General features: G+C 44.2%; 1 protein-coding gene across 7 annotated transcripts in view; it reads left to right on the top strand.

Annotated features, from left to right (window-relative positions):
- Positions 1-16,444, top strand: part of NBEA (neurobeachin) — an 899,093-nt gene that overhangs the window by 181,365 nt on the left and 701,284 nt on the right. For all 7 annotated transcript variants that reach the window (XM_069758980.1, XM_069758976.1, XM_069758974.1 and 4 more), the window contains exons 2-5: positions 5,275-5,506; positions 10,775-10,875; positions 11,110-11,205; positions 14,626-14,747. In XM_069758980.1, the coding sequence (XP_069615081.1) occupies positions 5,275-5,506; positions 10,775-10,875; positions 11,110-11,205; positions 14,626-14,747 (551 nt within the window). The remainder of the gene's footprint in view (positions 1-5,274; positions 5,507-10,774; positions 10,876-11,109; positions 11,206-14,625; positions 14,748-16,444) is intronic.

The raw sequence follows: 16,444 nt of genomic DNA, 5'->3' as shown, positions 1-16,444 counted from the left end.
ATCTGTGCTGCTGCCCAATATCTACCCCGTCACTGGTTGTCATTGTAATGGGCACCTGTCCGGAACCTTCCTACATGCCATTACATCATTTGTACTTCATAATTGAGGTCTAAGTTTTCTTATTTCTGATTTTTCAGCACGTTGCTGTTTTTTTTGCGCTCTTCAAACTCTTGCGGTTATGGTTCACCACTGTGGAGATCCGCTAGGTCACACCGTCTTTTCTTCCTTGTCCATCTTGCGGAGCAGTACAAGGTTAATTGGCTGGTACAGTGTATTCTCCCTCTGCAATTATCAAATACATTTGGATACTTTGTAAAGCTTTTAGGAGAATTAATTGTGTACACAAATGTGATTTCTTCTTTGAGCAATCCAGGGATGACCTTGTGTCTTCTCCTCCACTGTGCTGCCTTATTGATTCAGCCTGTTTAGCCATTGGGAGGCAACAAAAGCTGCTTCACCTGTGATCTGGGACTGGCAAAACTTTGGAGTTATGGAAGATTGGCACAGATAATTCTATTCTTATGGTATGCAAAGGCTGAGTCTTCCTTTATGAAGCCCAGTAATGTGGCTTGACTTAAAGGTACAGGTGCTAATTCAAAAAAATTAGAATATTATCAAAAAGTTATTTACTTCAGTTCTTGGGTACAAAAAGTGAAACTCATATATTATATAGAGTCATTACAAACAGAGTGATCTATTTCAAGTGTTTATTTCTGGTAATGTTGATGATTATGGCTTACAGCCAATGAAAACCCAGAACTCATTATCTCAATAAATTAGAACAATTAACAAAAACACGTGTAAAGGCTTCCTAAGTGTTTACAAAGGTCCCTTAGTCTTTCAGTAGGCTCCACAATCATGGAGAAGACTGCTGACCTGACAGATGTCCAGAAGGCAGTCATTGACACACTCTACAAGGAGGATAAGCCACAAAAGGTCATTGCTAAGGAAGCTGGCTGTTCATAGTGCTGTATCCAAACATATTAATGGAAATTTAAGTGGAAGGATAAAGTGTGGTAGAAAAAGGTGCACAAGCAACCAGGATAACCGCAGCCTTGAAAGGATTAAGAAAAGACCATTCACAAATTTGGAGGACATTCACAAGGAGTGGACCGCTGCTCGAGTCATTGCTTGAAGAGCCACCACACACAGAGGTATCCAGGACATGGGCTACAAGTATCGCCAGAAGCCTCTTACCTGGGCCAAGGCGAAAAAGAACTGGACTGTTACTCTGGGTGTTGTTTTCAGATGAAAGTAAATTTTGCGTTTCATTTGGAAATCAAGGTCCCAGAGTCTGGAGGAAGAGTGAAGAGGCCACAATCCAAACTGCTTGAGGTCTAGTGTGAAGTGTCCACAATCAGTGATGGTTTGGGGAACCATGTCATCTGCTGGTGTAGGTCCACTGTGTTTTATCAAGACCAAAGTCAGCGCAGCCGTCTACCAGGAAAATTTAGAGCACTTCATGCTTCGCTCTGCTGACAAGCTTTGGAGATGGAAATTTCATTCTCCAGCAAGACTTGGCACCTGTCCACACTGCCAAAAGAACCAATACCTGGTTTAAAACCAACAGTATCACTGTGCTTGATTGGCCAGCAAAATCGCCTGACCTTAACCCCATAGAGAATCTATGGGATATTGTCAAGAGGAAGATGACACACCAGACCCCACAATGCAGATGAGCTGAAGGCTGCTATCAAAGCAACCTGGGCTTCCATAACACCTCAGCAGTGCCACAGACTGATCGCCTCTACGCCACTTCGCACTGATGCAGTAATTTATGCAAAAGGAGCCCCGACCAAGTATTGAGTGCATTTACTGAACATACATTTCAGTAGGCCAACATTTCGGATTTTAAAATCATTTTTCAAGCTGGTTTTATAAAGTATTCTAATTTACTGAGATAATGACTTTTGGGTTTTCATTGGCTGTAAGCCATAATCATCAACATTAACAGAAATAAACTCTTGAAATAGATCACTCTTAGTAATGACTTCATAGTAGATGAGTTTCATTTTTTTTGTATTGAAGAACTGAAATAAATTAACTGTTTGATATTCTAACTTTGTAAGAAGCACCTGTATATTCCCATTTCCAAGATCCTATCCCAATATATAGTATGTGTGATAATAATAATGGCAAAAACTTCCAGTTAGAAATGCAGTATAGTTCTTCTGATTCTCTGTCTCTTACCCCATGTGCAGGGCATTGCAATAACTTGGGTATCCATGGTTACAACCACTTATATATCGATAGTTAGCTGTTAGTGATTATAACTACAGATACCTAAGCTACTTAATTGCCATGTACATGGGGTAAGTGAATCTAAGCTACTGCAATGCCCTGTACATGAGGTAAGCGACAGTGAATCAGAAGAACTATACTATATTTATAATTGGAGGTATTTGCTAATATTATTATTATTTTTATTACTATTATTACACCTAGTATATATTGGGAGAGGATCTCGAAGATGGAAGAACCCCTTTAAAGACTGTATGACAATCTGGCCATGTATGCAATGATAACAATTTCTTCCATTATGAGGCAGCGTTACTAGTGATGAGCGAGAGTGCTGGGATAAGGTGCTATCCATGCATGCTCGTATGCTAATAGAGTATTTCGGCGTGCTGGAAAAATATTTTATTTTTAGAGTCCCCGCAGCTGCATGTCTCATGAATGTTCAGCAGCCGCAAGACCTGAAGGGATAATCCCTGCATGTGTTACAACTAAGGCTACTTTCACACTGGCGTTTTTTGCCAGACGTCGCAATGCGTCGTTTATGGGAAAAAACGCATCCTGCAAAGTTGTTTGCAGGATGCGTTTTTGCCCCATAGATTAACATTAGCGACGCATTGCGACGCTTTGCCACACGTCGCAACCGTCGTGCGACGGTTGCGCCGTGTTGTGGCGGACCGCCTGGAGCAAAAAACGTTAAATGTAATGTTTTTTGCTCCTGATGGACCACTTTTTCCGACCGTGCATGCGCAGCCGGAACTCCGCCCCCACCTCCCCGCACCTCACAATGGGGCAGCGGATGCGGCGGAGAAATGCATCCGCTGCACCCGTTGTGCAGTGCGTCAAACGCTAGCGTCGGAATCTCTGCCCGACGCATTGCGACGGGGAGATTCCGACGCTAGTGTGAAAGTAGCCTTACAGCCCCGAAATATGCAGCCACGGGGACTCGAACATATTCGAGCACACAGTTAGCACCCGAGCATGGTGGATAGCACCTTACCCCAGCACACTCGCTCATCGCTATTTGTTACCTCTCATATATACAGGATTTCCAACAAAACCTCAGATCACTGTAAGGCTACGTTCACATTTGCGTTCTGCCGGGCTGCGTCGGGCGCAGCCGCGGCGACGGATGCGTCATGCGCCCCTATATTTAACATGGGGACGCATGGACATGCGTTGCATTGCGTTTTGTGACGCAAGCGTCTTTTTTTGGCGCACGCGTCAGGGCGCAGAGGACGCAGCAAGTTGCATTTTTTTTGCGTCCATAATCATGCCAAAAAAGGACGCATGGGTCGCAAAACAATGCGTTTTGGTTTGCGTTGTGCGTTGCGTCACCGACGCAGCACCGCACAATGCAAATGTGAACGTAGCCTTAGATAGGTCCAAAATACATGGGTCAGTGCCAGTAATTTCCCTGGATTATATTTAGAATTGCTTCACCAACATTCCTGCGTTCTTGAGTAGTATTAAGGCATTCTTTACGTGATTTCCTAGTTACACACTCGTTAAAGTATTCATTATCAGATGGGCACACTTTAAAGGAAACCTGAACATAGAACATGTACTGGGGAAAAAAAGCCCAGTGATTCTAATTTGTCTCATGTTACAGAAATCTATATAGAAATCCTCCACTACTGTTTTGGTGCTTTAAGACAACTTCAGCAGGAACCTCCCCCCCACTCACTGCCCTGTTTACAGCAGGACAAATAGATTGTTAAATGCTGAGCCCTTAGCTAATCGTTGCCTTCTTACTGTTCTTCTGGCAAAAATGAAAGGGAATCCGTTAGCAGGATTTTGCTATGTTAACTGAGAACAGAATGATGTAGGGGCAGAGACTATGATTCCAGCGATGTGCCACTTCTTAGGCTGGGTGTTTCAATAAAATCAGTGTTTTATCAGCAGGAGGTTAATACTACAGGACTAGGTGTCTTGTGTCTCCTATCCCACAGCTCTTGTATAACCCCGCCTCCAGCACTGATTGGCAGCTTTCTGCTTACGCTGTGCATTGACAGAAAGCTGCCAATGCAGATCTGCACCAGAGAAAACTGATTTTTATCAAAATGACAACAGGCAGACTAGAAAAGTGATACATCGCTGGAATCATGGACTCCGCTCCTACACCATGCTGCTCTCAGATAACATAGCAAAAACCTGGTTACAGAATCCCTTTACGTACAGATCGACAGGATTTGAACCTTTGTATTTTTTTGTGGGATTTCTACAAGGTTTAATCATTTCGGCACCACTGAGATTGAGGTAACAGTGCGCACAAGATTATCTTGTTTACTTTCATTCATATCTAAATGTATTGTTCCTTTTATAATCCTAAAATACTCAGTTTTCTGTAAGATCTTACAATCAATCGGTGCTACCAGTATGGCTACTTTCACACATCCGTTTTTTTGCACAAGGGGTAAGCGACATTGTGAATCAGAAGAACTATACTACATTTCTAATTGGAGGTATTTGCTAATATTATTATTAGTACACCTACTACATATTGGGATAGGATCTTGGAGATGGGAATACTCCTTTAAAGATCCAGAATTTCCAATTTTTGCACTGGCGATCCTTTCATTTTCAGCAAGATAAGTCGCCCCCTGTGGAGTTTGGCAGCGGCTCTCTCAGAGAGCATAGGAGCGCTTGGCGGAGTGAGAGAGATGGCTGATGTAGCTGCGGACTGAACGATAACCAAACTATATAGCCCGATCCTTATATATAGTGTATGGGGCCCCTTTAATTAGTATTTTAATGCAAAAGAAGATCATGTTTCCGTCCTCTATTGTCATCTATGTGCTTATTAGTAAATAACTGTGAATGTTCCTTCTCCATGAAGCTAATTATTCTGTGTATCTGTTACTTCTGGGCCGTTAGTTTGTGCTGAGACCTGTTCACTAATGTGTCTAATTAGATGACGTTGTTTCGTTATAATTAGGATTTGGGCCCAGAACTTGTCTGCTAAATCTTCCTGTAGACGTATTGTGGCAGTGAATGCTGCAGGACATTAATATTTACAATCCTCCTTTCCATTTCCAGCTGGTCGGCGGAGAATTCGATCTGGAGATGAATTTTATCATTCAAGATGCAGAAAGCATTACCTGCATGTCGGAGCTGCTGGAGCACTGCGATGTAACGTGCCAGGCGGAGATCTGGAGCATGTTCACAGCCATTCTGCGGAAGAGCGTCCGCAACCTGCAGACCAGCACCGAGGTTGGCCTCATTGAGCAAGTGCTCCTGAAGATGAGCTCGGTAGATGACATGATCGCAGGTAATGGACTCTGCTTCCTCCGGTCCGCAAACTCCTCCGTGTCCATAAGTTAATGCCAGATGCTTTCTGATATTTTCCAAGCACAGATCTTGGTTGATTTCTGTTGAAACCCCAGCAGGAGGAGAAGCTTGAGTTCTTCAGTAGGAGTCCATGTGGAGCACTGGTAACCCAAAAGTTTTACAATTGGATAGTTGTAAAAACATATTTTAAAGGGAACCTGTCACCCCGTTTTTTGAGATTGAGCTATAAATACTGTTAAATAGGGCCTGCGCTGTGTGTTCCTATAGTGTATGTAGTGTACCCCGATTCCCCATGTATGCTGAGAAATAACTTACCAAAGTCGCCGTTTTCGCCTGTCAATCAGGCTGGTCAGGTCGGGAGGGCGTGGTGACATCGCTGGTTCTTCCTCAGCTTTACGTTGGTGGCGTAGTGGCGTAGTGGTGAAGACACAGCGCGCGATCTGCGCTGTCATCCCTTTCGTCGGTGGGGGCGGCCATCTTCCTGGGGCCGCGCGTGCGCAGATCGAGTGCTCTGCTGCACGGGGCTTCAGGAAAATGGCCGCGGGATGCCGCGCGTGCGCATTAGAGATCGCGGCGGCCATTTTCCCAAAGCCGAGTTTGCATCTCGGCTTTGGGAAAATGGCCGCCGCGATCTCTAATGCGCACGCGCGGCATCCCGCGGCCATTTTCCTGAAGCCCCGTGCAGCAGAGCACTCGATCTGCGCACGCGCGGCCCCAGGAAGATGGCCGCCCCCACCGACGAAAGGGATGACAGCGCAGATCGGGCGCTGTGTCTTCACCACTACGCCACTACGCCACCAACGTAAAGCTGAGGAAGAACCAGCGATGTCACCACGCCCTCCCGACCTGACCAGCCTGATTGACAGGCGAAAACGGCGACTTTGGTAAGTTATTTCTCAGCATACATGGGGAATCGGGGTACACTACATACACTATAGGAACACACAGCGCAGGCCCTATTTAACAGTATTTATAGCTCAATCTCAAAAAACGGGGTGACAGGTTCCCTTTAAGAAGCTTAAAAATAAGAACTGGAAAATGCAGTTGAACAGCTATAACAATGAGATAGGAACTAGTTTTTTCTTCTACTTGGCTTTCAAAAGAAATCAATATAGTTGGTAGTAAGAAAAAAACACATGGTCTGTCTCCTGTGTCCTCCTCCTAGACCCCCAGGAACAAGAACCCCCACATTTTTTAACAAAATTGAAGCAGATTTGTGACTCTGACACACAAATAATGTATTGGTTCTCACTTCCAAGAGGCGAGTTACAAACTTCTCTCATGGTGATCGAGTCCCAACTACATGTAACGTTTCTGGAGACTGACTCCATGTCAGGGTGTTGGGAGGAGGAATGCAATGGCTTACACAGCTTTTGGTCCTGCAGACTTAACTTCTTTTCTCTCTCTCCCGTCTGTCCTAGGTGCGTTACTCTACATTTATCTACATTAAACCTCATTTGCTAAGTGTTAGCCCATTCAGTCATTTTATCCAGATCGTTTTGCAATATTGTGATATCAAGCTCATGTTTATATCGTACATACTTTGTGTCTTGAACAAAGACTGACACTTTACTCTCAATCCTATCCACAAGGTCATTAATAAAGAGGTTAAAAAGAATCAGTCTTAGCACAGATCCCTGCAGTCCCCACTGCTCCCAGTACAGATCCCAGCAGTCCCTACTGCTCCCAGTACAAATCCCAGCAGTCCCTACTGCTTCCAGTACAAATCCCACTAGTCCCCACTGCTCCCAGTACAGATCCCAGCAGTCCCTACTGCTCCCAGTACAAATCCCAGCAGTCCCTACTGCTCCCAGTACAAATCCCACTAGTCCCCACTGCTCCCAGTACAAATCCCAGCAGTCCCTACTGCTCCCAGTACAAATCCCACTAGTCCCCACTGCTCCCAGTACAGATCCCTGCAGTCCCCACTGCTCCTAGCACAGATCCCTGCGGTCCCCACTGCTCCTAGCACAGATCCCTGCGGTCCCCACTGCTCCTAGCACAGATCCCTGCGGTCCCCACTGCTCCTAGCACAGATCCCTGCGGTCCCCACTGCTCCTAGCACAGATCCCTGCGGTCCCCACTGCTCCTAGCATAGATCCCTGCTGTCCCCACTGCTCCTAGCACAGATCCCTGCGGTCCCCACTGCTCCTAGCACAGATTCCTGCGGTCCCCACTGCTCCTAGCACAGATCTCTGCGGTCCCCACTGCTCCTAGCACAGATCTCTGCGGTCCCCACTGCTCCCAGTACAGATCCCTGCGGTCCCTGCTGTCCCCACTGCTCCTAGCACAGATCCCTGCGGTCCCCACTGCTCCTAGCACAGATCCCTGCGGTCCCCACTGCTTCTAGCATAGATCCCTGCTGTCCCCACTGCTCCTAGCACAGATCCCTGCGGTCCCCACTGCTCCTAGCACAGATCCCTGCGGTCCCCACTGCTCCTAGCACAGATCCCTGCGGTCCCCACTGCTTCTAGCATAGATCCCTGCTGTCCCCACTGCTCCTAGCACAGATCCCTGCGGTCCCCACTGCTCCTAGCACAGATTCCTGCGGTCCCCACTGCTCCACAGATCACTCCAGTCTGGCCCAAACAGGTCCTGGGCATGAGAACTGGCATCCAAGTGGGCAAATAGCCACTTTTCACAGATTTGAGTAAGTAATTGGTGTTTTAAGGGGTTGAATGACTTTGGGCCACTGATCTCACACCACCATTGCATAGACCTTGATGCCTCAAAGTAATGTCACTTCAGTGTGGCCCAAATGGGTTCTGGGCATCAGGACTGGCCAGAACCCATTTGGGCCAGGTTAGAGTGACATTACGTTGATGCGGGGCAATCAAGATCTATGCAATGGTGGTGTGAGATCAGTTGCCCAAAGTCATTTAACCCCTTAACATTTTCTCATACACAGGCGTTCTTCTCCTTGTGTTAATTTAGTTATATTGGGTGGTGACGTTGATCGCAGCCTTGCTCCGTGATACCTGGCACATGCTCTCATACCAGATACACAGTTTAGATTAGAAGTGGAAAAGATAAATCTGCAAATTCACCACCTCACATGATCGTTAAAGGGGCCCATTGGTTCCCCCCGTTAGTTTAGTGAATTATTAATGAATTTCGGGTATGTGTGGAGGATGGAACGTACCGGCTCTATCAGTCTAACTGTACCAGATGTGTGCGCACTGCAGCCATAACTCTGAAGCGTTGAGTTAATCACACATGTACAGACAAACATGCTTTAGAGAAAATAGTATTTTGCCTTCAGTGAAAGAATTTTAATCTGCTCAGTTGATACAAAGTGATACTGAATATTTCATATCATGATGTATTTACAATTCTTTATCACAGACCTGTCGGCCACTGAATTATTGGAATTTACAAATTCTATCTTGATAGAGAAAGAAAAATTTGTCCTCCAAGATGGTGGAAGCTATCGCATCCCTGATAACTGCTACTGCTCAGATGCAGCCGGCGACATTTTCAAACTTTTTTCTGGAACTTCACGATTACATCAAACAAATGTGTATAGAATTCCTTACATATGTGATCATGCTGCAACGCAGGCTCCACCGCCGGCCCCAGCCAGACGGTTCCCCCCCAAGATATATATAGTATTCGTTATGTAAACTAGAGAGGGATCAGTGATCTGTCAGAAGCCATACTGGTGAATACCTAATCAGAGCACCACATGAAGACCCCCACAGGCCGCCCCGGTGCACGAGCATATCATTAAAGGTACTGTCACACTAGACGATATCGCTAGCGATCCGTGACGTTGCAGCGTCCTCGCTAGCGATATCGTCCAGTGTGACAGGCAGCAGCGATCAGGCCCCTGCTGGGAGATCGCTGGTCGGGGAAGAAAGTCCAGAACTTTATTTCGTCGCTGGACTCCCCGCAGACATCGCTGAATCGGCGTGTGTGACACCGATTCAGCGATGTCTTTGCTGGTAACCAGGGTAAACATCGGGTAACTAAGCGCAGGGCCGCGCTTAGTAACCCGATGTTTACCCTGGTTACCATCCTAAAAGTAAAAAAACAAACACTACATACTTACCTACAGCCGTCTGTCCTCCAGCGCTGTGCTCTGCTCTCCTCCTGCTCTGGCTGTGAGCGTCGGTCAGCCGGAAAGCAGAGCGGTGACGTCACCACTCTGCTTTCTGGCTGCCCGGCGCTCACAGCCAGACCAGAGAAGCAGAGCGCCGAGGACAGACAGCGGAAGGTAAGTATGTAGCGTTTGTTTTTTTACTTTTTAGGATGGTAACCAGGGTAAACATCGGGTTACTAAGCGCGGCCCTGCGCTTAGTTACCCGATGTTTACCCTGGTTACCAGGGACCTCGGGATCGTTGGTCGCTGGAGAGCTGTCTGTGTGACAGCTCTCCAGCGACCAAACAGCGACGCTGCAGCGATCCGGATCGTTGTCGGTATCGCTGCAGCGTCGTTATGTGTGACGGTACCTTAACTCAAAACTGAAAATAAAGACGGATTTCATCACCAAGTATCATTGTAATCAGTATAACTGCGCTGACCTGACACTGTGCGTAGGTTACTGTGCACAATCCTGCTGACAGGCCCCTTAAGATTTATATTTTTTAAACATTTAGAAAACCATGTATCATTTCCTTTACTCTTCACAAATACTTGTTACTGTGTTTTTTTTATATCTCATAAAATACCAATAAAATACATTTAAGTTTGTGGGTGTAACGTGCAAAAATGTGGAAAAGTTCCTGGGTTTTGAAAACTTTTTCAGGGCACTGTGTTTGTGAATGTACACACATATCTATCTATACATTATCTCCATTGTAGTCTGTATGTTCCTGCCATCTGCACTTGTCCTGACGTCAGTTGGGGTAAGCTTGGGTCTGTTTTTTTTCACTCTTGTACACACACTTTCAAACAATTTGCCAAGTTCGTACATTTAATAACTGTTTCATTTTTCCCCTATAATTAATGTCAATGTAGGAACTGTCAAATTTACATTTAGTCCTAGCCCGTCACCCCCTGATGAGTTTCAGCCTCTGAAGCTTTCTTGACCCTTTGGTCTCACAGCAAGGCTTCATGAAAGTGTGCTGAGGTCCTTCCCTGTCAAATTTCGGATTGAAATAGAACAATGGAGAAAAAAAAAAGCGAGCCGACTTGTGAAATGTCTGAATCCTTTGAAAGTGTTAGGACACCCCACTGGCGTAAGGAGAGAGGTCATCTCTTGGCGGGCTGAGGGTGAACTAATGGTATTTTTATCTACCTTTCTAGATCTTCTGGTTGACATGTTGGGCGTCCTCGCCAGCTACAGTATCACAGTCAAAGAGCTGAAGCTTCTCTTTAGTATGTTACGAGGCGAAAATGGAATCTGGGTAAGCTGTGGTCAGGGCCGGCGTTCTCTATTAATGCGCTACAGCTTGAGGTTACAATCAAATGTCTCCTGAGGTCCATAGGAATAAACCTGTTCCTCCCGCTGATCGAACGTTTCTCTAAAGTAGCCTCAAATAGCGGATCTTAAATTAAGTATTCGGTGATCTATTGCTGTTTATGGGCTTTTGTCTGAGAGTGCTTTCACTTAGCATTTGCTACTCTTTTTATTTTGACAGCCGAGGCATGCGGTGAAATTGTTATCAGTGCTCAATCAAATGCCACAGAGACATGGACCCGACACGTTCTTCAATTTCCCAGGACGGAGTGCGGCGGTAAGTGCTTTATTGATGCCAAACGTCTTCAAAGGCTGCAATGTTTGTGGTGTATTAGGTAGGCAGCTATAGAAAAAAAATAATCAAAATAATACATTCACCCAAAGGAGTTCCAAGTACTGTTATACCTTAATAAATGCCATTTAATTCATATAAAATTAAAAAATATCTGTTGTACATTCATAATAAAATGAGGAGGCCTCCTTGGAGAATTCAGGCGATCAGGTAGAGGGCATATATCGGGAGAGACATAGTAACATTATAGACGTAGAAGCACATATGTGATACAGCAGAAGCATACTAACCAGTGTGGGTCATAAGAATCCCTGTATTCACTCACCTGTGGGTTAGACAACCGAATACAAAGTTACTGCTCTCCAGAGATGGCAGCGTCAAAGCGTATGACTCCGATCCATCAACCAAGTCACGGCTGGACTGGAGCTCCGCAAAGTTTCTTACCTCCGAGCATTCCCAACCCTTTTTTCGATTAGCCGGGTTGGTGCAATGTCATGTGCGTCACTCCACTATGATGGGGTCATTCCAGTCTGACTAATCAAAAGAAGAGTCAAGAATGCCGGTAAGTAAGGAGATTCGCTGTCCTCCTGTCCATTGGACAAAGAGGGCTGACCAGGTCGATGGGCCCGGAGTCCTTCAAATCGTTCTCTCATCTCTAATACTCGCCTGTACTACCATATCGGGCAATTAATAAAGTTCTTACCCATTTTGCATCCCTGATGTTGACTACTGCATGTACCTCCTTGATGTACGTTTCGCATGTCCGCTTCTTCAAGAGGAGGAGAAAAAAGATGATCTTGTCCACCATACAGCTAGCTATAGCTAATAACTCTAATTAAGGATACCGAGGCAACTCTGTTCCTGCTGCATGCACTCCATCTATCACATTTAGGGCAGCACGACCCTACCTCGCATGTGTGTTGACACTAAAGTGTCACGACATTAAGGGTACGTGAAGTAAAGCCCATGGTGCCTTCCATAAGGCAGAATAGACTGGAATGTCTCAGGACATGCACACCCCTGGTCTAGGGATCGTTATACTTGTTATGTCCTGTGAGAGCGCTCAGTATCCCAAGTATAGAATGGAAGTACAAGAAAGAGATACAGAAGTGCATGAGTATACCATATAACAAAACCTACTAAACCATACAAACGCTTAAAATACTTCAACCCTAGTAAATAATAAAACAAAAATATATAATGTTCATAAGAGCAGCAGCTTATACATTATATCGACCCTTCCCTGTATAAAAAAAAGTAGAACCTAATGATTTTAGGAAATGATCATAAAATTCTTAGCACTCTTTTATATTAAACTTGATTTACAGCCATGACACCTACTGATATTTAGCTTCACTTTTTGGAGATTTTGTTTCTAATATGTATTGGAATTGCTTGAGCAATGGCTTCAAAGTAGAGCTTCAGTTTAGTACCAAGTTACTTAAGTAAGGTTTTACATAGATACTCTATTTTTTCCTATTATAGATCTAGATCAATGATGCCCAACTAGTTGCCCTGAGGCTACATATGTCCTAAAGTAGAGCCACCAAATGAAGACACATTAATTTGGTCTGCCCAACCATTAAGAAAAGAAGAAAGTATCTGATTTCCTCCTCTGTTCTCTAAAGCTGTTATATCCTTACCATGTTTTGTTTTTGTACAAACTTTAATGTTACATCTATCATGTTCTGCACCATTTGTTCGCATGACGTGAGAAACACATACAGTACTTACCTGTGGTTTAGTCTGCTCGCACTTGTAATTAGGCATTATTCATAAGAAAAGTCATAACGCTCTGCTAAATCTGTTGTTTGACGGATACTGCCAATGCCTCACAAACCCAGTTGGGCTTATAATTGGTGTCCACCAGGTTCCTGTGTTGTCCATTGTTTGGGCTGTCATTGCTCTTTCCTGATAGTGCCTGACAAGCCCAGTTGGGCTTATAATTGGTGTCCACCAGGTTCCTTTGTCATCCATTGTTTGGGTTGGCATTTCTCTTTCCTGATAGTGCCTGACAAACTCAGTTGGGCTTATAATTGGTGTCCACCAGGTTCCTGTGCCGTCCATTGTTTGGGCTGTCATTGCTCTTTCCTGATAGTGCCTGACAAACCCAGTTGGGCTTATAATTGGTGTCCACCAGGTTCCTGTGTCATCCATTGTTTGGGCTGTCATTGCTCTTTCCTGATAGAAGTTGTGTTGGAGGCTCTGGTTCACATCATGGGATAAGAACCTATAAAGTACCAACTATCACCTGAACTAGGAAGAAAAAGTTAGGCATCAATACATCTGTCTAAAGTCAAGTATCTGTCTACCCATTGACCTATCCCTAGCGAAATGTGATGTGCAGCCATACTAAAGCTTAACTACTGGGCAAGTGATGTCCTATCCACAGTATATTTATAATTTGCTGATCGTTAAGGGTTCATTTCCTGGAGATCCCTATTAGTCCTGAGAAGTGTCTCTGACAATCACCATTAGAATAGAGCACACGTGCCACCACTCCTTTCATTCTCTATTGGACTACATAGTACAGCTGTTGGCTTTCTCCCAAGTCCCATAGTCATTGAAGCACGGCATTCTAACATGTTATTGCATAGCCCTGATCTTGAGATTAGTGGGGGTCTCTGTAGTTTAGGCTTCTTTCAGACTTCCGTCGGTACGCGGCCGTCGCTAAAGCGTCGGTGCGACGTACCGACGGACGTTGGAGTTTTTTAGCACAGCGTGGGCAGCGGATGCAGTGCTTCAACGCGTCCGCTGCCCATAGTAAAGTCCCAGGGAGGAGGTGGAGGAATTACAGCCAGGCATGCGTAGTAAAAAATGCAGGACACGACGTATGAAAAAAACGTTTCCTTGAACGTTTTTTCGCTACGACGGTCCGCCAAATACCGACGCATCCAGTGCATGACGTATGGAACGTGTGTCCATACGTCGCGATGCGTCGGTAATACAAGTCTATGTGAAAAAAACGCATCCTGCGGGCAACTTTGCGTTTTTTTCACAGAACGACGCATTGTGACGTGTTCACAAAAACGTAAGTGTGAAAGTAGCCTTACCCCCAGGGATCAGCAACTTATCTTCCTCTGTTACTAGAATCTCTCCTCTAAGGAAATTTTCACACCTAAGGTGGCAAAAATGCAAGTGTCGGAGTCCCCTGGTTTTTAGCTGTGGTTAGTGGAACCAGAGCAAAGCTTCCTGTGAATTTACCATGAATGTTTTGCAGAAGCGACATCTGGTTTAGTATAGCTGCCATGTTTCTTTATGTAAAGGTTGATATCCTTTTCTCTTAATTATGAATTCAGCTTGTACGTTTTCTCTTTGTGATGGAGCTGCCGACCACATGCTGTAAAGTAACGTGTGGTCGTTGCTCGTGTGCTTTCTAATATGTTCCCTCTCTTCTCACTTTAGGCTATTGCACTGCCTCCTATTGCCAAGTGGCCTTATCAGAATGGTTTTACCCTGAACACCTGGTTTCGTATGGATCCTTTAAATAACATAAATGTTGACAAAGATAAACCTTACCTCTATTGGTGAGTCAATGTGTCAGTGGGATTTATGTTTTATATATATTGGGTATGTTTTATACAGATTGTGGTGTTTATATTCCTTACATTTAGTATAATTTCCCAGTATTGTGATCCCTTTAATTCCATGTGCCGTATTTTATAGTCTTATTTTATATTTTCTCTGGCCTCTATGCTGTATCCATTACCTGCACACAATCCTTTCTATACATTCACATACATACGGGCATTTAAATTGTGATTTCCAGTGATCAGTCCGTGCTGAATATCCTTTAACGACTCCGTACCTTACAGTTTTGCTGAGAATTTTCATGTATTTTTCTTTGTGACCTTTTATAAGCCCAAATCAAGCCGGCTTTTCTCAGATTTACATTTCTTGTCCATTGGGTTCTTTCTTTTTCTATTATATTTTCTATTCCATACGCCGGCATATACCGTACCTGATGTGTCACGCCACCGCCTGCAGCTATTAACATGGCGGGTGATTGTATCTGAGGCTTTACAATGATTGAACTAAAAGCTCTTGTATCAAGGGAATCACACATCGATATTGTCATTTTTATACCTATGCGATTTATCACGAGGCTATGTGACGGATCTTAAAGGGAAACTGTACTATTGAGAGCGGTGTCTGCAGACAGGATGTCATAGAGCAGTGGGGGCTGATCAGACTCATTATACATTTTAGTGGGAAGAGGTTCAGTCAAACCTGAATTTTATTCATTGTATGCCTGAGTCCAGTGGGCGATCCTATCCACTGACAGACATCAATCTCTCATACAGGGAAGACTGTCAATCACTTAAGACCGCCCACTGGACTCGTATGGAAAAAAAAAAACACTTGGGATCTCAATGAACAAAATACGAGTTATACTGCATCTCTTCTAACAAACAGCCCACCCTACAATGGAAACCAATTTACACTATGGTTGACAAAATGCTGGAGGCAGGGGAGTAGGTAGCACTATGAATTGCTTAACCCCTTCACCCCAAAGCCTGTTTTCACCTAAGTGACAGGGCCAATTTTTACAATTCTGACCACTGTCACTTTATGAGGTCACAACTCGTAAACGCTTCAACGGATCCTGGTGATTCTGACATTGTTTTCTCGTGACATATTGTACTTCATGATAGTGGTAAAACTTCTTCGATATGACTTGCATTTATTTGTGAAAAAAACAAAAATTTGTCGGAAATTATGAAAATTTAGCAATTTTCAAACTCTTAGTTTTTATGCCCTTAAATTAGAGAGTTATATCACATAATATAGTTAATAAACAACATTTCCCACATGTCTGCTTTACATCAGCACAATTTTGGAAACATAATTTTTTTTTGTTAGGACGTTATAAGGGTTAAACGTTGACCAGCGATTTCTCATTTTTGCAACAAAATTTGCAAAACCATTTTTTTACGGACCACCTCACACTTGTAGTGACTTTGAGGGGTCTATATGACAGAAAATGCCCAAAAGTGACACCATTCTAAAAACTGCACCCCTCAAGGTGCTCAAAACCACATTCAAAAAATGTATTAACCCTTCAGGTGCTTCACAGGAATTTTTTGAATGTTTAAAAAAATTGAACATTTAACTTTTTTTTCACAAAATTTTTACTTGAGGTCCAATTTGTTTCATTTTACCAAGGGTAACAGGAGAAATTGGACCACAAAAGTCGTTGTACAATTTGTCCTGAGTACGCCAA

Source organism: Ranitomeya imitator, chromosome 3 (genome assembly GCF_032444005.1).
Source record: "Ranitomeya imitator isolate aRanImi1 chromosome 3, aRanImi1.pri, whole genome shotgun sequence".
Lineage (NCBI taxonomy): Eukaryota > Metazoa > Chordata > Amphibia > Anura > Dendrobatidae > Ranitomeya > Ranitomeya imitator.
This window is presented reverse-complemented; position numbering and strand designations above follow the sequence as displayed.